The 23,788-nt window shown below is 42.8% G+C and overlaps 2 protein-coding genes across 2 annotated transcripts; both read right to left on the minus strand.

Annotated features, from left to right (window-relative positions):
- Positions 1-1,439: 1,439 nt before the first annotated feature.
- Positions 1,440-3,760, minus strand: fgf23 (fibroblast growth factor 23). Its single transcript, XM_034577683.1, has 3 exons — positions 2,699-3,760; positions 2,497-2,600; positions 1,440-2,065 (listed from the first exon to the last, which is right to left on the minus strand). The coding sequence occupies exons 1-3, from the start codon at positions 2,931-2,933 to the stop codon at positions 1,601-1,603; spliced, it is 804 nt and encodes a 267-aa protein (XP_034433574.1). The 5' UTR covers positions 2,934-3,760; the 3' UTR covers positions 1,440-1,600.
- Positions 3,761-4,021: 261 nt separating this feature from the next.
- LOC117757000 (fibroblast growth factor 6-like) lies at positions 4,022-11,198 on the minus strand. The gene is made up of 3 exons (XM_034577685.1): positions 10,162-11,198; positions 9,554-9,657; positions 4,022-7,455 (listed from the first exon to the last, which is right to left on the minus strand). Exons 1-3 carry the CDS (start codon positions 10,502-10,504, stop codon positions 7,279-7,281), a joined length of 624 nt encoding a protein of 207 aa, XP_034433576.1. The 5' UTR covers positions 10,505-11,198; the 3' UTR covers positions 4,022-7,278.
- Positions 11,199-23,788: the final 12,590 nt, after the last annotated feature.

Below are 23,788 nucleotides of genomic sequence, written 5' to 3' on the forward strand. Positions count from 1 at the left end.
TGAACTGTTGGTCAAAGCTGAAATCACGCTGCAGCTCATGTGCCCGTTTGCTAATGAAGCTAAGTGAGGTGTGAAAAGTGCAGGATCCTCGGCTCACGAGCGGAACTCCACAGAAACTGGGTCGATTGTTAAACCTGCTCCCATATTCATGACTTCCGTTTGCATAGTACATGTTGTCCCTGGGAAATGACGCAGCACACAAAGCACCAACCGTTTAAAGATCCACACGTTCAAAAAAGACACAAATCTGACACACAACTTTTCCTTTATGAGTTTATTTTGTCCCAAATTCAAGCAACGCTCCATCCACAACTCCTGCTCATACATTCAAAGACAGACCCTGTTTTCTTACAGTATATGTACATTGTAAAGGAAACGCATCCATATAAATACCATAAATAACACTAAAGGAATGGTTTTAAATAAATAAATACTCGTTGGGACTGGGGCTCAAGTTGCTGGTGGTGCCCGGCACCCGTAAAATCATAGAGTTCAGATTTGATTTCAAGATCACTGCTCCGTAAAGGTCGTTTACCCTGTTGTCATATTACTTCAAGTCAAGAATTATAGGTTGTATTATTGGTGGCAAAATAAAAAAACACAATTGCAGAAACAGATAATGTAAGTGATTGCAGTGATATAGAATTTCTTTGTTTTTTTTAAGGTTTAACATCTCACAATAAACTTAGCAAATGTAGGACTTTGAAATACGAGCGAAACCTCATCCTAACTCTACTAATGCACATTCTGAAGTCAACACATGCTGTTATGTAAAATCACGCCTGCCTTGTTTCACATCAGTAGACAGGGCCTTCCGTCCCCCAGAGGTCAGGCTGAAGTCAGGCTTCTGTCTGTCGGAGGGTTAATGTCACTTTGAAATGTGGGTTTCTCAGACCAGCTGCAAAAAACCATGATGAGAAGAGACCACACACAAATACACTAAACAAAGTGTTGGGATTACTAATATTTAGGGGGGGGGGTTTGTCCTGCATTTCCAAAGATTGCTGAAACTATATCTCCATGCAAGAGAGTGACAACTTATTATAACGGGTGGGAATTGATTTGGCTCATTTGTCTTGGCACAGCTACGATTTCCTTTTTTTCCAGTCATTTGTTGGTCACTTTTTCTGAGGGAAACATCATCCGATATCTCCTCTAACTAAACCTGCTTTCATATCCTCCATTTATCTCCAAAACCTACTTGGGAATGTACAGAATATTGGTCAGTGATGAGTGAAGTCCACGTCAAAGACCTTTCTCTTTATAAATTTAACCTGTGATCTCAGAGCAGATGTTGAAGAAGTGATATAGAAAATGGATTTGAGAGACAATGTGAATTGTGCAAAAGGGGCTGCAAGTCAAGTGTAATAATTTCTACTCTCAGTGAATGACACCGCTTCTCTGAATGATTGATGGTAGACAATGTTTTTTTGATTAAGAGTCTGAAAAAGAAAGAAATGCTTTTCTTTCCTCTGTTTTCCTTTAAGTTAAGTCTGTGTTTGTATATTGTTTGTATCATATGTTCATGAACTACAAGCCTACATCTACATTATGGTAAATTGGGCGCCCGCACTGAAACTAAGCTGGGTCACACGTGAAGTCACCCCATGGTGCCGGTGCTCCGGGGACTCGCGGGGTTGGACGAGTGCACGTTCCAAGGGTCGTGGGTGGAAGGATCAAGCGGCGTCTCCCGGGACACGTTGCGCCCGTCGTCCCCGGCCTCCACCTCCACCTCCACCTCTACCTCCACCTCCAGGTCGGCGTCGTCCTCCGGCACGGCCCGGGAGTCGGAGCCCACCTCGCTCTGACCCATGTAGACGTTGTGCGGGTCGGAGGGATCCACCAGCTGGTTCCTCTTCTCCCGGTGCAGCAGGAGGCGCTCCAGCGACACCGTGTTCTTCTTGGGCAGGAAGAGGGAGGTCTGGGGCAGGTTCTGACCCGCAGCGTACATCTGCCGGGAGCCCTCCAGGTTGAAGAGGATGCCTGTCCGGCTGGAGTAGTACACGTCCCGGTTGTTCTCCAGAAGCTTGTGGTTGAAGAGACAGTCGTCCTTCAGGCAGGTGGGCTGAGGAGAAGGAGAGAGGCAGAACATTAAACTGGAGGTATTCTATTTTTCTTCTTGGTAGAATAATCAAGTGAAACTATTTTGGAAAATGGATGTTAGTGAAACCATGAAATATTTGATGCGTAAAAGTACAAAAAGTGGTTTGAAACCATGCGTAAAAGCGCGCACTTGTGCCAAATATGGACACAAAAAAGTTAAGTAGATCATCAATTAATAATTAACAAGTCGTCGATCTGAGTTATCTAATAATAATCAAAATAATTCATTTTGAGACATCCCATTGCTGCATTGTGTTCGTGCGTAAAAGAAAACCCATATTTAAAGTAATGTTTCAAGGATGCGTAAAACTTCACACGTGTGCCAAGTTAGAGGAAACCGACAACTACAAGTTCAACGAGGAGATCGAGTGAATTAATTGAAAAGCAACTTACAGAGCTGAACGGGTTTCCATCCAAATCCATGCACAGGTACCGGCTGCTTTTGACGCCGAGGATGGCGATGCGCTCCCTCGTTTCAGCTTTCAGTAAAAGCACACCTGCACAGGAGAGAGAGAGAGAGAGAGAGAGGATGTTAACAACAGACCTTCACTGCAACAAGTAAACTGAAAACAACAAGATGTGTGGACGCGCTTACTGTACGAGCTCCTGAGGGTAGTTTTGCGCACTGTGCCATCCAATCTGATCTCCAAGTAGAAATTGTTGAGATCCGTGGATGTCTGCAGGTGGATGTATCTCCTCGGGTTCCCCCAGTTGGATCCAACCAGCGGGGACGGATTCGGGGCTGCGTCCCCGAGAGGAAACCCCTGGAAGACGGCGAGTAGGAGCGCCAGCAGAGTGTCCCTCATCCCCAGTCTCCTGTTGACGTCCATCCTGGAGCAAAACCGGCGGTTACCACTGCTTCTGCTGCTGCTGCTGCTGGGAGTTTTTCAGATGCTGTGTTGTCCCAGAGTTTGTAGACAGTTCCTATTTAAAGCCCCCCGAGTGCCACTCCTGCTCACATCCTTTGCGTTTAAAAAAAACAAAAAAAGAAGCTCGCCCCCAAAGCAGATGTGCGGGTGTGCTGCAGCGGAAGGGCACTTCCACCTCTGTCTGTTTATCCCGGTGCTCTGGTCACACAACAGGAGGCTTATTTTAGGTGGCACGTCTTGACTGGTCCACCTTAGACCTTAGACCAAATGCTCCAAAGTCCGGTTATTTTCTTTGGACAGGAAACATTTTGAATTAGGCAATAAAAAATAAAACATGGATATTAACCTATAAAACGACCTGTTAATCAAATCAGAGTCATTTTATTTGTTTATGAGCTCAACTGACTTTTGTAGTTTGTGCAAATTCAGACTTTTACTAAGGAAGTTAATCGTCACATCAAACTTTTGGACACTTTAGTTTCACTACGAGCTGAACGTGGAGCCACAGTCTGAAGTTTGTCTGCTTTTACGCACCTGCCCAACTCCACATCCCCGCTCTTCACCGGCAGAGGGAGCCACTCTCTCACTCAATGTAGTTTTCACTGACTTCCTGGAAAGTTACAGTGCGTCAGGCTGAGAGTTGGAAGCTGGAGTTAAAATCACATTTAACTGTGAACCGTTATAAAAAAATGACATTTCAACAGCTTCTCTTGAAACTGAAAAGTTGTTTCCAGTTGTAGGAAAAGTTAATTTAGTGGAGTTACATATTTTCACATTTGCTGTAGTGGTGGAAAGTAACAGTACATTTATACTTATACTTACTTATACTATACTAGTACTGCACTAAAGTACAAATTTGAGGTACTTCCTGCTCTACTCAAGTATTTCTACTCTGTGATTTGTTTGATTTTTACTCTAATCAGAGGGAAATATTGTTTTAACAGTCTAATAATGTCGGCTACTGTAATATCATTTTTCTGCAGAAGCACATGAACCTTCTTGATAGACAGGAGTATTTTCATGCTGTAATTACACTTAACCAGCAACCGTTTAAAAAATCAAACCTTTATTGGTATCTCAGGAATACAGTAGACTGCTGTGCACAGCACATACGTACAAAAATAAAAGGAAAAAACTTTAATATCCTTACTTAGCATTGTCTGTTTTCAGAAACAAGTGACAGGAGGTTGTTTCTTCATCATTTACAGTCATTAGCAAACCAAAACTAAGGCAGGAGGTGAGGTATATGAGCGCAGAGATGAGAGGAATAGAGTGGAGGCTCACTACTTTCAGAGCAGGAATTAAAAAAAACAAAATAAAACACATGAAGCACACAGCCCTAATCAAGCTCGGGGCCCAGACATGCTTATAGGACATTAAACATTATTTAAAAAAAAAGATTCCTCGTCTTGAATGAATTTAAATTTGATTTAAGCGATGGAAAGAAAAGATCAATCTGGATAAGATTCCTTTTGGTCAAAGCTGAAAGGTGAAGCTTTTTCTTTTTAGACACGAACCATCACTCGTTTAGGATCCAGCTCTGAGATGTGTCAGAAAACTCACTTAATCTCCGCGTGAGATTATAATGAAGATGTCGTGAATAAGGTGCTACGAGAGACGTCGGACACGTTGACAGTGAGGTGGGTAACGAGTGCCACCGTTTACTTCCCCACCTCGCAGGTACGTCAGTGCCTCTGCGTGCAGCCTCGTCTGCAACAGCAACAAGTCTTTTCAGTTCAACTTTCTCAGCATCGTGGTCTCGGCACTCGCGAATGGAAAAAAAATGAGGAGGAGATTTATCAGTGGGACGAATACTGTTATGAGTGTATCTGTGCGTCGTAGACAACAGTAGAGCAGCAGGTGATACTGTGTCAGGAGGTGATGGGAGGTGTTGGGGTCGGTACTCAGCAGCAGCAGCAGCAGCGGCAGGGGGCTCGTCCTGAGGATGGCCAGGGAGCGGCCCTGCAGGACTGGAGTTGCATCAGCAGAGGTGAGGCTCTGCATGACTCTGCCTGCTCCTCACACACTGCATTAACTCTGCAGATGTCCCCTCCCCAGAAATATCCCAATGCAAGTACTTGGAAAGGGGAGGGGAGGGGAGGAGGGGGGAGCATGTCGTGGAGCTGCATTTTAAAGAGGTGGCGCTCTTAAAGTCAGAGAGAGGAGCAGGACTGGTTCAGAAATATTCAAGCAGGGAACTACAGGGAACTGTAAGAGCCGTGTTTTTCCACCTGTCCAATAGAAACCCACCTCTTCAATCATTTATAATCCGTTAAAGCATAAAATAAAGTTAGTTTATGCACTCAGTGTCTCTGTTTCACGGAAACAGTCCGACCCATATAGCTGAGCACCCCGGCTGGCCAAGGCTGGTCCGTGACTCTGACCTTGAACTAAAAAAGGCTGAAAGGAGAGGAGGAAGCTCCTGGGTTACAGCAGGAATCCAAAGGTCCCTGCCTGCAGCGGGTGAGCGCCGCGGCGAGGGGGGAAGAGCAGAGGTGGGTGGTGGATGGTGCTCGGGGGGGCAATAGAGCTCTAAAGGTGGTGGTGGTGGTGGGGGGGCTGCCTGTCATTCCTGCAGGGGGGTCTGACGAACAACAAACACAGCAGCCGCCTCCCTCGCATACGTCTTTCCTGGATTTAAACGGCCCTGCTTCCTCTTTCGACACATGAACGGATGGAGGCAGATGGTGGAGCAACCCTCCAGTGTGTTTTTTTTTAAAGTAAACAGCTGCAGAAACTTCAAGGGGAACATGCACACGTTAAGATTCTCAGAAGTAACACAAAGCAGAGAAAACAAGTTTGAAACGGGTCCACATGCCGACAGCGAGTCTGCAAAGCGAGGTACAGCGTCAGCTTTGGAAACAAACTGATCACATGTGCACCTCCACGATTTGTATATGAAAAAGATGCTGTGATAACTTTCCGACACCAGTGTTCCACTGCTAAAATGTGACAAATCCTCCAGGGAGCAGCCACTCCACCGACTGCACTGTCCTTGAGTCCCTTCGGGGCACGTGATCGGCTCATCTGTAATTGCATTAATAACTATCTGCCTCCAGCTCCCAACACCTCGCCGCCACTGCAGTGCTGCTGCAGAGCACACACACGAGGAGGGGACACGGCCCGGGGCGCGCACACATACTCCCACTGAACACACAACCGCAACGTGAGGGAAAGAAACAGATTCTCACCAAAAAAAGAAACATGGAGGCACCATCATCGACGGCTCATGTGCAACCTGGACTCTTTCTTTTTGCCTCGTTCAGGCGACTGCAACAAAGCAGCGTAAAAAGCTCCTGATTTCTTCTTCTTCTTTACATTTGCAGCTATTTACATTTTTTCATTGGTTTCATGGACGGACAGAGGACATCATTTTCAAACAGCAGCTGAAGCAACCCACTTTGCTGTAGGAGCTCCGTCCAGGACAATGTGCGAATACGTCTCTCTACTGTGTGCTCCAATCCGCTCGCTTGATTCCTGTGCAGATGCAAGCTCGGTCCAAACAAGAAACTAAAAAACGTTCTCCATGCTCAGTTAGATATGTATTCCACCCTGTGTATTTGCTGGCGATGCCACACAGTCAAACTCGTGGCCTCGCGCCAGTCGCCATGGCCGACCACTCTCTGGTCTCCACCACAGATTGTATATTACTTAATCGATCTAATTACAGAAAAGAAAATAAACCAGATAGTCAATCCCCCCCCCCAACCCTCCCCTCCTGAGGCCCTCTCCGGAGCGTCAGCCCTATTTCTGACTCCAGCGGGTGTCTCTTACATGCAAGCTGAAGGGGGCCACAAGTGGGAACACCAAGGCACCTTTAAAATCGTGCAGCAAAGGTAGTGCATTTAAGTTTTCCCCCGCTGACGTCGAGCCGTCGAGCACTCGGAGGTTCGATCGAAACGATGAAACGTAGCAGATATTCGGGCGGAAGTCCATGCATCCCTTAAATGTATAGTGACGTGGTTCTTTGAGGTAATAAAACGTATTCATTTCACTCTTTAAAAGCTCAGGATATCGCTCATCCTCCATCTCAAAAAAGGAAGTGACACATAGTTCAGTTACAGCAAGCACCAAGGTAAAGTGAGACAGGCCGCGGCTTTGACTCGCCCCCGGCCGTAAAAACAATAAGCAGCACAGTATGGCATACATATACAAAGATAGCTATCCAAATATACATATATATAAACAGAATAAATATTTGTGTTTTCTTACGCAGTCCATTGGTGTGTATATCGTGACTATGCATTTCTGTTTTACCTGGAAGAACATCCACATGTGCAAATTACAGAGTTATTGCCAGTTTCTCTCATAGCCGCGGGAGGAAGTGTGTGACGGTCATGGCGGTGGTGGCCTTGTTGCCCCTCTTTACGCGGCCATGCTTGCTGAGGGCCACGTAGAAGCCCTTGTAAACAAAAGACTCGTAGGCGTTGTAGTTGTTGGGCAGCAGAGTCTCCTTGAACTTGCACTCGTCCACGAAGACTCTCTGAAAAGAAAAAGAGTCCCATCCCCCAAACAATCAGACAAACGGATAAATGAGAGAAGTCAATAAATCTCCTGACAGACGCAGGACGAACGTCACGTCATCATGCACGACGTCTGCGCACGTGACCTTTACTGTGGCAAACAGACGGTTATAGAAGGCTTTGAGGGAAACTGGAGGAGGAGGCATGTTGTTGCAAAACTCTTGAAAAGCAGATACTCGTCTCACCGCTGTTAACGCTCGACTCGTAAAATAACCTAAAATATGAATTTAAAGGACAAATGCACATAGATAAGCAGGTAGTAAATGCTAAGCAAGATTAGATTTACATTATGGTTAAATTTATTTATGTTAAAGTGACAATACCATGTTACGAAAGGTTTATTAAAAGTAGATATGTGTTAACATCAAAATATACCTTTGATTTCAAAAGTAAAAATACAGAATCATATACTTCACTGGATTATATCCAAACATTACTTTGCATCTGTTAAAAAGGAGGCTAACTGTAGTTATATACTGCTGAGTAGTTTATTCTATAGTAATACATAATTTATTACTATATGAGTAATAACAAATTGATCTGGTAAATTAAGCGAACGTCGGATAAGTACGAAGTAAAAAGTGAAATTTGCCTCTAAAATATGGTACAGTACAAGTAAAAAGGAGCATAAACTGGAGTTACTCAAGTTCAAGTACCTAAAATTACAAATACTTGTGTAAAAGTACTTACTCTTGCTGTTACATTATCTCTAATAAAAATATATTTATCAATTGAACAGAAGAAGCATAGAAACATCATTTGAGTTTGATTCGGATCAAGACTTCAGTTTGGTACTCGGTGCGAGGTAATTCTAAAAGTATGGAGGTCAAATTTAATTTATATTCATATTTTAGAAGAATTTCCTCTTTGCTTTAGTTTCTTCACCAAAAAGTTAAATATTTGTCTCTTTTAATGAAAGTGAAAGGATCATTAAAAATTCAGCAGGGCAGTTTTTAACCATTCACGTCAAGGTCAGGTATTTTATAACATTCAGACAGTTTTTGGAAAATCAGGTTTTACTTTTTAAAAAGTACCTGAAATAACCACTGAAAATGTATTTAGACGACGTGTGCTGTGGTTTGTTGGAATGAGGATCAGACTCTTGTGTTGACTGTTGACTACATGTTGCAGCCATGGTGTTGACTGCAGGGCAAAGTTCATTATCTGCTTCGATGAACATTATGAGGAATAAATCACATATTAAGACTCCAGTGCTTGGAATTAACAAAGAATTGTTCTTTATTCAAATACAGCACATAAGTACAACGTTTAGGCACTTTTACTTTGAGTATTTCCATTTTATGCTACTTCATATTTCTGTTTTACTACATCTACGAGAGAAATACTCCACTATTGACGGCAACATTTACTTGTTACTACAACATAGTTACTAGCTATAGCAATAGTTATAAATTACAACAGTATAGTTACTAGCTATAGCAATAGTTACTTGTTACTGAGGTATATTTGTTAGCTATAATGATAGTAACTAGTTACTACAGTATAGTTACTAGCTGTACCAATAGTTGCTACAGTATAGTTACTAGCTATCCCGATAGTTACTAGAGTATAGTTATTAGCTATTGCGTAGTTCTTGTTACTACACTACAGTTAATAGCTATAGCGATAGTTACTTGTTACTACAGTAACTATAGTAGCTATTTAGCTCTGTCTCCAGCAGCAGCAGTAACCATAGTCGTATATTATATTTCAATAGGCTGTGTGCTATATGGGCCATTTACCTTCGTTACTTAGATTACTTTTAGTTGTTAGCACTTTTACTTAAATGTGAATGCGGGGCCTGTACTTGTAATGGAGTAATGGATTACTTGTTCAGTGTGGCACTGACATAGAGAAGAAGATGTTGGCGCTGATTCATCCTCTAATTGGGACTCCGTGTGAAACCCCCCATCATCAGGAAATATTAATAACACAACAGTGCTCATAAACCCGAGGATGCAGCAGCCACATGAACTCGTCTTACACTCAGCAGTGTGTGTGCGTGTGTGCATGGGAGTGAGAGAGTGTGTGTGTGTGTAGAGTTGCGCACACACGTACCGTTCCGTATAACCTTCCTCTGCTGTTCATTGCGACAAACAGCTGACTCTTCACTCCGAACATGCTGATGACTCCTCGGTCCACGGTGGAGATTTCTATCAGACCTGAAGGAAACAGGAGGTTATGAGGGAAACACACACACTCACACACAGACACACACTCACACACAGACACGCACAGCAGAGATACAGAGTCACACACTGCGCCTGTGGTACTGGCCTCTGCAGCAGTGATGGGTGTAACCTTGCAGGTGCACTGCGCCGGGATGATGTGCACCATCAGCCCTGATCCATGCGTTTTAGACATCACGGTGCTCCCTCTCTATGTGCATGAATGTGTGTGTGTGTGCAAGTGTTTGTGTGCGTGCATGTGCGTGCGTCCTGCTGCAGGGTAAAAATAAGCGTGCGTCTGAACTGCTTCCAGGGCATTCATGTCATGTTTTTGGTTTGGGAGGATGTTTCTCTCTGCACGCATATGAGGCTCGGGACCTTTTTGCTTTCGGAAACTTCCCACACCTCTTATATTAAATATCATGCAGGAGGAGTAACTTTTACGCTCCCTGCTGCGCATTGGTTTCCTCCATCCGTGCTTTCCGGGATGCAACTCACTGTATTGGTTCTCACTGTGCGCACCGCTTATCCTGCCGTCCGGGAGCACCTGCAGGTGAAACCCAATGCCCACGTTGCAGTAGAGCCGCCGCACTCTCTTGATGCCCTGCAAATAGTCACTCTCCCAGTTCAGCTCCGATTTCCCCCCGGTTATACCCAGGTAGGAGCGGGAGAAGAGCGTCTCCCACTTCTTCTCCAGCAAAGTGGCGTTAGTCCTGCTGGGAATCGGGTAAGACGAGGCGATCCCGCAGAGAGAAGTCCACAGTACAAGAAGCGCCGGCAGCGTCCAGTGCGCCCTGGCCCCGCTGGACATGCTGGAGAGGCACCTTTGCGCAATGGCCATCCGGTTCACCTTCGGGGCACGTGGTCAAAGTTACCTGCCCTAGAAACGCAACTCTTCTTATTTCCTGTCCTTTGGCATGGTGGTGGCGGTGGTGAAGGCTTGTTGTGGGATGGAGGCAGACCGAGGCCCCATAGCCCGGGATGTGAGCAGGAGGAGAGGGACTGAGCGCGTCGGAGCTTGAATTGGTGCCGGTGACGATGATCATCTTTCGCCGCTCCGCGCCTCTCTACAGGCAAACGCTGGCTGTGGAGGAGGGGGGACACCACTCACTGCAAAACCATCTCACCTTGCCCCCGACTCCCACATCCTACAATGACATCACTGTGACTTCACCGCTGCGCACCCCCATCAGAGGCAAGGGATGGGAGGAGGAGGAGAGAGAGGACCCCAGCAGCAGCAGCAGCAGCAGTTCTGACTGGAATGATGGGGAGTGCTGCACCTTCACATCGGTGTCAGGAGAAGCTGCACACAATGAGGAGACAAGTTTCCTGTGGTAGATTTCAAAATAAAACCCTCATCCTGGGGAGTCCCTGCGTCACCGCATCTCCACAAACCTCTGAAGTCATGGAGAGAAAGTGCCAAGTTGAGGAAAATCTGAATGACATACGTCAGTTCAAAGCAGAAGTCATGATGAAATGGTTCCACGGGTTTAAAAATAATCTGGTTCATATTTTAAGGCCTCCACGATAAACTCGACCCAACACCCATCGAAACTCATAATCATATACCAGCAATATATTATAGTTAATAGTTCAGATAAATAAACACTGACGAGCAATGACCTTGTCTTAACTAAATAATTAACACATGTCTCGATTGTATATGCAAGAAGATTAAAAAAACTTACAGCAAAGAAGAAACTGAACAATATTTGTATTCAAAAACACCAAATCTCAACCTAAATCCATGGATCTGTACCGAGAAGTAATGAAATTGTTCTTATCAACTTCCAATATACTTTAAATATTATATTAATAAACAGCACTGGTACTAACAAGTGAATACGTTTAACTAAAGTTAGGATTTACATTTTTCGACAAGCACAAAGTGCAGTCTTACGATTTGTTTTGTGCAATTTGAGCCGAAATTCATATGATCAGTTATTTCATCATAAACATCATTTCATCATCAAGCATATATTTGCAGGTTCAAGCTGCAAATCTGACTTTTGGACAGTTTGAAAATAGGACACCTGAAGACTTGATGGACTTTCAGAAGGTGTTTATTGTAGAAGTTGTGTCTAAATTTAAAATGGCCGTTTACGAGTTGAGGAAACAAATTTCCAATGTCAACACTGGTCTCTCCAGAGTGTCATTTTCATCACACTTATTATAATATGTTATTATTATATCATAGTTTGTTAATAAACATGGAATCTAATCTCAACGGAACTGCGTGTCATATCTAATCGAAGATGTTTAATTGCTGCTTTTATTTTGAAGGTAAACTAACCCATTTTCTTGGTCTTCCTCCAGCTAATTATGGCTGACCTGACACCAGCTCTCTCTCACATGGGAGACCTGCAGGAGGGGAGGGAGGGAGGGAGGGTGTGAGTGTGAGTGAGTGTGAGTGTGTGAGTGAGTGTGAGTGTGTGTGAGTGTGTGTGTGTGTGTGTTTGACTTTCATTGGTGTTGAGCAACCATGGGATGGATGGATGGATACTGTGTCCAGAACCCAAATCGGGACGGTGGTCATATGTCCTGGCAGCCTGCTGCCTTATTTAGAAGGAAGGTGTAAAAACAGTCACAGCCAGTCACAGGAGAGCGAATGACAATCCTGTCTGACACGTCCTTAGCTGTTTGTTCAGGAAGTTTACACAACCAAATATTTTGCCTGGTCAGATTGCGCATTATTATTGTAAGTAACACACCCAGCAACCAACAGGAAAATATAACCTGCATGAATCAAATCACACGGCGTCGTTATTAAACTGAGAGCAGAGTGAAGCAGTGAAGGAAAAAGACCTGCAGTGGATTTTTGCTTTATTTAGCATTTTTGCTTTATTTTGCCTTAAAATGATATTTCCCTAATAAATATAATAATATATTATATCAAAAAAATATTACAAAATTATAATTAGTCAAAAACTATAAATATCACGAAAAATGTCACATTATCAATTATTTAAAATGTAAAGACAGATTTTTGGTCCTAAGTGAAGGTTGTGGTTTAAAACTCTTTATGAGATGAGAATGACAAACACACAACGATATATAAAACCTTTGTTATATTGTTAATTGAACATTTGATTGTACCTCTGTATTGTGGTTGTTATAAACCACTTATTAAAGTTTTTTTTTTACTACTTAGATGTGTTTATCACAGCAGACATTTTGACTTGTTACAGCAGAAAACATGAGATGTTTCTGATCATGTTAACATTGAGCTGCAGTTATTTATGTCATAATATCGAAACCGCTGATTTTCCAAGTCAAAATGTCTCCTGTGAAAAAAGACCAATTCTTTTCTTACAAATGTTATTTGTCTAAAATGTGGATAAAATGTTGGGCAAAAACCAAAAAAAGTGAGTGCACTGGTTTCCCCCACCTTTACATCCCTGTTTGCAGGGTGCAGGGTGCTGGGAGGTGACACGGGCTCGGGGGATTTCCCAGTGCGTCACAGAGCACCGGGCTCTGGGGCCCGAGGTGCTGTCGGCTACCAGGGAGCCTCAGGCCCACCTTAGCAACCGGAGAGGTCTTGTTGCTGATAAACAGCAGCGGACTGGCAAGACAACAACAAACAAACAACACATTTCATATATATCTTAGAATAAAGAGATTAATTTCAGTATTTCCAAATGTATCTTCTCCACAGTTATTTAATGTGCATGTTATGTGGCAGACATATACAGTATTCTAATACACTATTATGTATATATATTTCTATATTTAACATATTCAGGCTAAATTTACATGACCCAGTATTCTGGGTTGAAATTAATATCACTTCATATATGTAAAATATTGATCTGTGGTGGAAAGCAAGTATATTTACGCAGTTACTACACTTAAGTACAATTTCAAAGTTGTACTTTGCTACTGCTAAAGATGAACTCTCCATCAATATATCAAACCTGCTGTAACATTTAAATGCTACTTACACTTTAAAGCTTTAATATTAACAATAATTCAGTAAAATATAAATATTAAGAATATTGCTAATCTATTAATGTGATATGTGAATAACCACAGGGGACCTTTTTTTCTGTGTACTTTCTTGACACTGAGAGATAAGTATCTACTTTCACTTTAGTATTATTTTAAGTGCAGCAACTTTACTTATAATGGATTTAAACTGTTCTTTTTGCTGTTTTTACTTCAGTAAATAATCTCTATTCTTCATCCACCACTGGGACAAACTATGATTACAGACTATGAACAGACATAGTAACATACAAACATCGGTTTTAGTTTCTAGCATAATGATATTTTCATGTCTTTTCTCCTTCTACGCCTTTTTTTTAGAACAATCCTATGATTCAAACTCTGTTATTTGTATTTCATTTTACATGCTGCAGTTCTTCATTCCTCTGAATCATCCCTGAAGGAATATAATGAAAGAGAAAATCTAGGTCCTTTGTTCCCACCGGAGTAGACGGACTGGACCTGAGTGATTCGCAAATTAATGAGACAGCCTCCTGAGTTGCTGTGTCAGCACATGACTGTGCAAACCAATGGCAACCAATAGCCTGAATAGACAAAACTACTGGGTTATTGACAGAGGGAAACTTAAATCAATGGAGAGCGGGCACCGTTAATCAGTGGCTACTATGCTCCTCAGATTAATTCAGATAATACTCTGGTGCTGGCCCGACGCTGAGGCTGCTGTTTGCTCATAAAACCTTTCTGCTGCGCAAACATCCCCCAAAATGCACTTTGACAGAAAAATACAACAAGATCCTCAAATATTTATCAGTTGTTGACATATCAAGTATATTTATGTGATTTGCTTACAGTTATACAGAGAAATAAGACCCTCATCCACTTAAAACTCTGGAAAGCTCTTTACTTCATCAGTGTTATTTGACGTTGATTTTTAATGCAATCCATGTCCCATCCAATAACAGTAGTTTTCTTTATTATTGGCCTTGAACATGAAAACAGTAATGGATGTCTATCACAAAATAGACCATGGTGTTGTTTCGTCCAACCAAAAGTCCAAAACCCGAAGATATTGAATTGAATTGAAGCTGAAACAATCATGTTTATATAATTTATTTAAGTAAAGTGATTGAAGTGATTCAATATAAGACTTTAATAAAGTTAGGAAACTTAGAGAAAATAGATTAAAAGAAGTACAGTTAAAACTGATGCAGCTGAGACAAACCATAATTATTTTCGCAAGCTTGAAAAACATAACATTTTACATTTTCTGTAAGGTGTTATTATGTTTCCAACTCTGTAAAATGTCCTGCAAAGCCACAGAAGATATTTTAGGACTTCAAACCAATTATTATATTCGTGATGAGTCGTATAAACTGAGGAATAAAGTTTGCACATGATTATCAAAAAAGTTGCAGATTAATTTTCTTTGAAGCGACTCAACAATCGATCGACTAATTGTCGCAGCTCGAGACTTGAGCGAGAGAAAGTTCGACGTATCGAGAGAACAGTCGGAGGCAGAAGGAACCTCGCTCACGTAACAGCGCACATTGATTTCGCCTATACACTCACCTCCACTGAATATATTAGAGCTAAATTAGACGACGCAGACACCAGAGACGCGAGCAAGAGAGAAATATCTGCAGTTCACTATTGTCAGGTCAGCTGTTGCAATTATAGTATCTATTTAGTGCACGCACACCCACACATGCACATCAATCAAGACAATGCACCGGGGGGAATAGCCTCACAAACAGCTTTTATTACGAAAGTGTAAGTAACTGGATACAGGAGGATGCAAAGCTCTTTCAATTACTGTTTTATTAACATGGGGTTTAAAAGACGATATTGAAACAACAGCTGGGGGGACCCGGAGACGGGGGAGGGATTTCTCTGGAATGACATCAGGATCGTTGGCATAGACGGCGAATAACACTCGGGCCAACTGTGAACGCAGAGACAACACACCAAGGCTGCACAGGCCTTCACGTACAGAGACGGGATTAAAGCTTTAGAATCACAGCAGTTGATGGAAAAAAGTTATTATTCATAAGACATACACAGATAAATAAAAGTTTTATATGATAAAACAAGAGTCTACAGGAAGTTAGCAGCTCTGTGAGGCTGCACCATAGACTGTAAATAAAGATGAACAACACATCCCCACTTCTTCCCTTTATGGAAAAATGAAGCCAAAAGTTTTGCGATACTGGTGCCGCCATCTTGTGCTTTTAGTTTTTAGCTTTTAGCTTTTAGCTTTTAGCGATCGAGGGATAAAGCCGCAGTGTCAAGCTCCCGCTGATAAAATCGTCTCAGCAGGCTCAGCTGTCAATGATCCATGTCCCATCCACTAACATGGAGGAGAGGTTTAGGACCCATACTGCAGCCAGCCACCAGGGGGGCAATCAAGGTGATTTGGCTTCACTTTAAAGAGCCGTAATGTCGTCCATCTTTTATTTACAGTCTATGGTTGGTGCTTTTAGCTAAATGCTTCCATCAGTTTAGCATGTTAGCGTGATAACTTTTGTTAAATAAACACAAAGTACAGCTGAGACTTTAATTAATCAACCGACCAAAAAGGTTATTGGCAGCTATTTTGAAAATTGATTAATCATTGCTACCAATTTTGAAGCAAAAACGAAAAACAATAAAATTCCAGTTTCTCAAATGTGACGATTACAAGCTTTTTAAAATGTAATATTTTGGAGGATTTGGATTTTTGGTCAAATAAAATAAGACATTCGAAGACATCACGTTCGACATCATAATCAATTGCATCCAAAAGTATCGTACAAATTCCAATGGACCAATGGTACAGATCATCCTCAGAGGTCCCTGACATGTCGGACATCATAACCTCTCCATGTCCGGCACTGAGACCTTTTCCTTTTCTCAGGCAACAAACTTTGCATTATCGAGCAGAGGAGCTGACTGGTCGAAACCAACTGTATTTCACTCCAACGGAACCAGGGCTTGTAAAATTGTAACAGTGCCGCCCTGAGAGTAGCTTCAGGATTTTTTGCTGAAGAAGCTCATGTATAATTCAACAGCCTCAAACTGCACTGGGGTTTGCCCTCCTCTCTGCTGCTTTGAGAATTTGTGACACAGGGAAAAAAAGCAGCAAATCCACAGGGAGCCTGACAGTCGCCGACACACACTGATAGTAAAACATATGCAATGTAGCTCAAGTGAGCGACGGATCCGCTCGACCTCTTTCATTTTTATTCTGTGGAGCTTTGAGGCTGGAGGACAAAGTGCAGGCTGTCGGGAGGAAGTGTTCCCGGTAAAAATATCTGTTCAAGGGTACAGCTTGTGCACCTTGCAGAGAAAGATGTGTCTGCTGCTAAATTGGGCGAAGAGTGACTGAGGGAAAAAGAAGCGAGGCAGAGGTGACTTTTACGCCGGCTACAAATCCCAGGCAGTGACACAGCAGTTTTCGAGCACAACGTCATAGAGCAGTGACAGTGGGAAAAAAGGTGTTTCTTACTACAGACAAACCGGACAGACAATGACGTTAAAAATCGCAACACATACATTATGTCCATAGTTGCTCACCTCCTGTTTTCTTTATAATAGACCATAGACTGTATGTAAAGATGGACGACTTGTTTCCACCTCCTCTCACCATCCAGAAATGAAGCCAAAATACCTCAGATATGAACGACGCCATCGTGCAGATTCAGGGTCAGCTGTCAATCATGACGTTTCACCCCCTAGCATCCAATAACCAATTAAAACCAAACATAGGTGCGATAAGAACTAATTAAAATGATAGAAACCATCTTAGAGAAACATGTATCCAACACATTAACATGTGGAAGGCGGGGTTTACGACCAATACTGCAGCCAGCCAACAGGGGGCGATCAAGATGCTTTGGCTTTTCTTTTTGACATGGTTGAGTCTTCTAAAATTCACATATCAGGTATTCTTGAATCATTATTTTTTAGCATAGTGTAAGGATTTCTTGTTCTTGTTAAATGTTGCGATCAAATCTTCTTGACAGAGTGAAAAAGTCAGAAAACTGTGAAACCTTTGTTTGCGGATCAAAAGCTCCAGAGCAGCTACTGATTGAGCTTGTGGTGAAACCGTTCTACCAACGTTCGGTCTCAGACTGACCTTCAGCACAAAGGAAACCAGTCTAACATCCTGTTCTGGCGGCTTTTTCCACAAATAAAATGCAAATAACGAGAACAAAGTCCCGCCTGATGTGATCCACGTGTTGACAGACCAAAACAAATTCATTTGACTAAATTATTGCTTTAAGGAGCTTCAAAGAAGAGCCATACCTTTCATTATTCAAATCACACAATGATAGCAGAACAAAACATTGTTGTAAATGGTTTGGCCTTTGTGATAAAAACCCACAAATGACTCTGAAGGATGTGTTTTGCCTCCCGTCACGACCATTGACCTCCTGTTAAGCTCAGTAATCACATTCTCACCCGTGGAGAACTGAAAGATGCTTAAACGTCTCTTCAACGAGACGCGATCCAACAGTGTTGTGGGCGTCTCATGTCAGCCTGTGTTACACCGAAGAGCCCGAGCTCAGCACGACTGTCAATTCACAAAACCCTTAGCATGAGGTCCTGAAAACTGGCTGACCCGCAGTGCTGCCTATGCCTATGTTTCCTAGAGGAGTTAATTGCATTTATCGGTTTATCTCTCGTCCCGACGTTAAGGACTTTACGTCCCATTTTGCTGGAATAGGACATTTCCTCCTGTATGCTCCAGACGCCCCCCCCCCCCCCCCCCCTCACATGAATGTTCCTATAATGTTCCCGGTGTTGAGAACACGTCAGACCAGGAGAATCTCCTGCTGTGTTCCTCATATGTGGAAGGCAAAATTCATAGAAAGGGTTAATGTCTAAAAAAAGCTCCAAAAGATCTGAAGTAGAGTAAAAACTGATTAGATACTATCAAGAAAGTTCCCATTTAGAACATTTTCTGCGATGTGGATTTTTCAGATACATGAAATGAACTGAGGTTTGGTCAGAGCTCGTTGCTCCTTCAGGGCCAGAACTGGCAGACTCGCTTGAGGCCACGAGGAAAGCTCTGTTTACGTGGCGGCCATGCTGAAAAGTCAGACGGGTTGGTTTATGGCTGGAGGAAGAGATAGAGATCAGAGGAGGTGTCAGCTGCTGAGTCTGCAGCCGACTCGCCTGGCTCCTCTTCCCTCTCTCCCAGGAACCCAACACCGAGCCAGGCCACCAGGACCAGGCAGGAGAATGCCAGGAATTCTCCCAACACATTTGCTCACTGCTTTGCACGTTCTCACTCCTGTGGGATGTGAAGAGTGCCGCCGGGGCCCCGAGGATGCGACCACCTTGCTCCGCGGCGAGCGAGGGGCGGCGAGCGAGGGGCGGCGAGCAGCGTCGGCTCACTGCAATTTGGCTGATGGGTCGGGGGGAGAGCGTCAGGAATGGCTCGCTGCTGAGAGAGTGAGTCATCCTGGACCGAGCTGCTGTCACTCTGCCAGTACAACAAAGATCAGATCATTTATTTTTGTCACGGCCCCTGCTGGATGAAATCTAAACCCACAAGGAGTCGATCAAAGGTTCTGGCTCCCGGCCCGTCATGAAGAGCAACTAATAACAAATGATATTCAAGACTGATCCGCAGGAATCACTGTCGAGTTGTGATTTACCCAGACACTGTTTCTTTTTTAAACAAACTCTGAGACTCAACGCAGGGACACAGAGACTCAGAAGACTTTGAGTTGACATAACTGTAGTGAGATTAGTTTCATCACAGCAAACAAGCCCGTTGGGTGCTCAGCCTGAAATGAAACAGTCCTCATAGGTCAGAGGGCAAACAGGAAGCAGTCTGCACCAGCCTGTGACTTTCAGAACTGGTACAAACCTGTCAAATGAGAATAAAAGATGAAACACTGTGGATGACGTGGCAGAAAACGACTGAAGTGAGGAGGTTCGATCCCCAGATCCTTCAGTCTGCTTGTCAAACTGTCCCTGGGTTAGATACTGAGCAGTTGGCGTGTGTGTGTGTGTGTGTGTGTGTGTGTGTGTGTGTGTGTGTGTGTGTGTGTGTGTGTGTGTGTGTGTGTGTGTGTGTGTGTGTGTGTGTGTGTGTGTGTGTGTGTGTGTGTGTGTGTGGTGCGTAGAAGCCTTGTATGATTGTGTGTGTGAATGGGGGAATGTGAAATGCTTATAAATATCGTCTGTTTACCAATGAGATGAGACACTCGGTTGTAGTTGCAGCGACCCCTACTGGATCTGATTGGTTATCAATTTATTCTTTTATTCAACTTTACAGGTTTTATTTGACAAAGTACATACGCATTGAATTTGATTATACAAATTGTATGACGTGTGTCAGTGGATATATGCTATGCCACAGACTGGATATAAGAGGGCCCACAAATATAGCCAAATCATCTCAATCGCCCCCTGGTGGCTGGCTGCAGTAGAGGTCATTAAACCCTTGCCTCCTCCATGTTAGCAGACGGGACACGTACCAAACTGAAAAGTATGGAGGGGAAAATTAAAGATTTTAAGTAGTTCTTATGACACAAGTGTTTATTTTTCCAGTGGGTTTGGTTTTAATTGTTTATTTGATACTATAGAAATGGGGGTGAAACGTCATGATTGATAAATATTTGGTGAACACAGAAGAACAATGTCCTGCACACATGTCCAGAGTGTCGTCACACAGCTGGAGGATTGCGGACAGACTTCAAATTCATGAATTAGGTGATTGGATTAAAATGATGATTGGTCATAAGCCTGTCTGATCAGGCCTCTGATGCCCTAATGAATAAAAAGCTGTGTCTAGTGGTTCATCGCTGTTATCAGGACATTGATTTCTCTGTAACGTGACAGAAAAAGCTCAGTTTGAACATGAAATCTAATTCTCAGTGTAGAAAAGGCTCCAGCTGCAGCTCGGTGGAGTCCCCATCCTCCCTCCTCTGACATGTTGACATCGCCCTCTGGTGTCAAACAGCTGTTAGGACATCCAGTGACATCCAGGGATAACTCACTGCATTGCAGCATCGGGCCACAGGCACAACATGAGCTTTGACTGGGATCAATACCACTTTACTTTGAATTAAACTTGTGAGAAGTACGATGTATAAGATCAAGATATTTATACATATATATTTACGCATTGCGTGTTTTCAAAAGCACATTAGTTTCATGAGATGTATAACGATGTGTGCACGTGCTCGGCTAAATGTGGTAAAGACAACAGTGACATCCTCTGCAATGCAGGTAGTGTGTGTGTCTGAGTGGAATATCAAAATACACAATAACCTCAGGAGATTATCTGATGACTGATGGAACCATGAGCCAGAGAGAAACAGGGAATTTCCACAATTGTGTCTGTGCACTGACACATTACTTCTCAGTCCTTTTACTGTGAAAAGTTGAGTATTTTTTACTAAATGAGAAAGATTTCATGTCCATTGATCAGCTCTCCTCTTTGTGAAGGAATCAGAGTCCCTACACCGAGTATGCAGACACTTATCGCTCATTATAGAGGCCTGTGTGTGTGTGTGTGTGTGTGTGTGTGTGTGTGTGTGTGTGTGTGTGTACTTAATGGAAACATGCACCACAGAGAATCTGATCCAGCTGATCCATCAACAAAAGAGTCAGCGGCGAGCGCAGTGCATCCCAGGCACGACGGGACACAAGTCGCCGGGGTCTCATGTGCTCGCGTCCTTTTGCCTGTGACCTCCCCGTCCAAAGGTCGCCCTAATGAGATGGCTCCCCGGGTGCCCTTCAAGTGCCACGCCGGAGTGCAGGAAACAATGCTGCCTCACACGAGCTATTTTGAATGGTGTCACGGTGTAAAAGTGGCAGAGCTGAATTATTGTCGGCCCTTTGATGCTGTTTATATCCCTGCCGTCTTGTCAACACATATAATCATGCTGCAGTGTCCCCGTCCAGGGCCTGATATTGCCAATAACTCTGCCCAAAAAAACCACCAAAACACTAACGTCTCGTCACAGTGATTCAGCACAAAATTGTTTTGTCAGTTTCTTTTTCCCCACCGCTGGAGTCGAGACACAAACGTGGAGCCAAGATAAATCTGAGGGGGTCAACGGATTATTTAAAGAGCATCCAACTGATTTAGTGCTGTACTCTTATGATAATGTCAGATTTACAATGTTGAGTTTTTAAAAAAGCATCAAAATTGCTGCAGGAGAACCAGAGATATCCTCTTTTTTTTTTTTTAATCCTTACATTCTTCTCTTTTGTTAAAACCTACAAACAAATGACACACAAAACCACAAAGGAAACTCAAGTTCGTACTAATGCTGCTTTCATGTTGCAACATAATTATCGTAATGATCGGTTTCCGAAGAAGAGTTCGTGTCAACATCCGAGTCCTAATTACAAGGAGAAAATAGGCTCCAATATTTCCGACTTGGCTCTTAATAACATGGAAGTGCCTGAAAACAATTGTTAAGTTCTCAAGAGCACAGTATTTTAATTCTCACACCCCCAACTCTGTATTCCTACAGCGTCAGAGCAGAGTAAAGTGTGACGAGGGGCCACGTTTTGATTCATTTTAAGGGTTCACAAGCCAGTTAGGCTGAGAGAGGCCTGGATGTTTAACACAAATCTAAACTACAGTCATATTCATGAGTGAAACCAATTTTTTCTATCCTACTGTGTCTTCCATAAAAGCCCACACTTCCCTAAAACCTCTCTTAAGATTCCTCCTCTCCTTGCAATTTGCTCCGTGGCTGCCGCGTGTGTACTCCCAAAAAGAAAACTAAAAAACTGTCTGTGTCAACCATGCACTTAAGAAGACGAGGTCTCAGAAAACAAACTCCGGAAGCCACTGATTGACAGATCTGTCTGCCCACTCTGGTTCCCTGGCTAAAGCCGCGGCCGCTGCGGCCGTGCTGTGGCTGCCACCGGTTACTGCCTGGAGGCTTCTGACGCGAGGCCATTTCTAGGTTACAACAACAACAGCACACTGACACAACTCTCACGCCGGATATCCGAAACACTTAAAAAATCATCAGGCCATTTTTAGTTTGAGGCTTGTAAATAACCACTGCCCACTACCAATGATGTTTTCTGTCATTGACTGAGAATTTAATGTGTGTGAGGAGCTAAAAATACTTCAGTTTGCAGCTTTAAAAACACAAAAACAGAACAAATAACCTCCATTAGAGAACTTAGACTTCATCAACAGCTGTCCTGCATCTTATTTACACAAACCACGACGTGAGTATTTGCCTTGAAACGTCTCAACAGTGAAGACACACGTCTATTTTTTCCTGGGCCTGCGTGGAGAGTAAATAACAACACTTGCAGCCTCCACCTGCGGAACAACCATACAAGGAGAGCGACGCCGGGCCGAGCGAGCCCCACACAAACTACCACTCTGAGATGCTGCACGGAACATAATGATGGCATTCACATCAGTGGTTGAGGGGGAAAACTGCCTCCTGACCACTTCCAATAACACGCTCGAATTAAGAGCTCTGATGACCTCACAGCCGCTGGATCCAGTCTGGTGACGCTGCCCCGGGTGAAAGTCATAGCTACTGGGTTTGTTTGAATATGTCAAACTGATAATTGGATCAAACAAGGCTGATTAATTTATCAAAAATATAACCTGGCTCATGAGGTTCTGGACGTTTTTTACATGTTGATATATTCTTAATGTTGATAAAACAATATCTGTGCAATTAATAACTTCATATTTCATACATGTACTGCTTGATGTATACCAAATACTTGTAATTTATATATTTACCCTAAGTAATGCAGGCTTCTTCCTATGCAATGCTGTATACTTTATGATATTATACTACTACACCAAAACTTAACATTTTAATTTGTCTATGGTATCACACAGCAATTGTTTTTGAATTGTATTTTATTACCTTTTTATTGATTATTTTAATAACAGGGATTCATAAGTGAAGTTTTCAGTCAGTTATGTTTCCTGTGCACATGATAATAAGATCTCTAATGTGTCCTGTTCTGTTACATTGAACTATATTGTATATTCCCTCTGAGAGAAAAGTCTTAGTTTGTTTGCTTTTTTTTTATTGTAAAGTGTCATTGATTTATTATTTATGATTTCTTTAAATAAATACTTTATTTGAAGAGCTTAGAAGAGAGGAACTAGTACTTTTTTTTGCTATTGTGATCTTCTGAATCTAAAAGATATTACACTGAAGCACTTTAAATGCTTCCTCTA

This window comes from Hippoglossus hippoglossus, chromosome 23 (assembly GCF_009819705.1).
Source record: "Hippoglossus hippoglossus isolate fHipHip1 chromosome 23, fHipHip1.pri, whole genome shotgun sequence".
Classification (NCBI taxonomy): domain Eukaryota; kingdom Metazoa; phylum Chordata; class Actinopteri; order Pleuronectiformes; family Pleuronectidae; genus Hippoglossus; species Hippoglossus hippoglossus.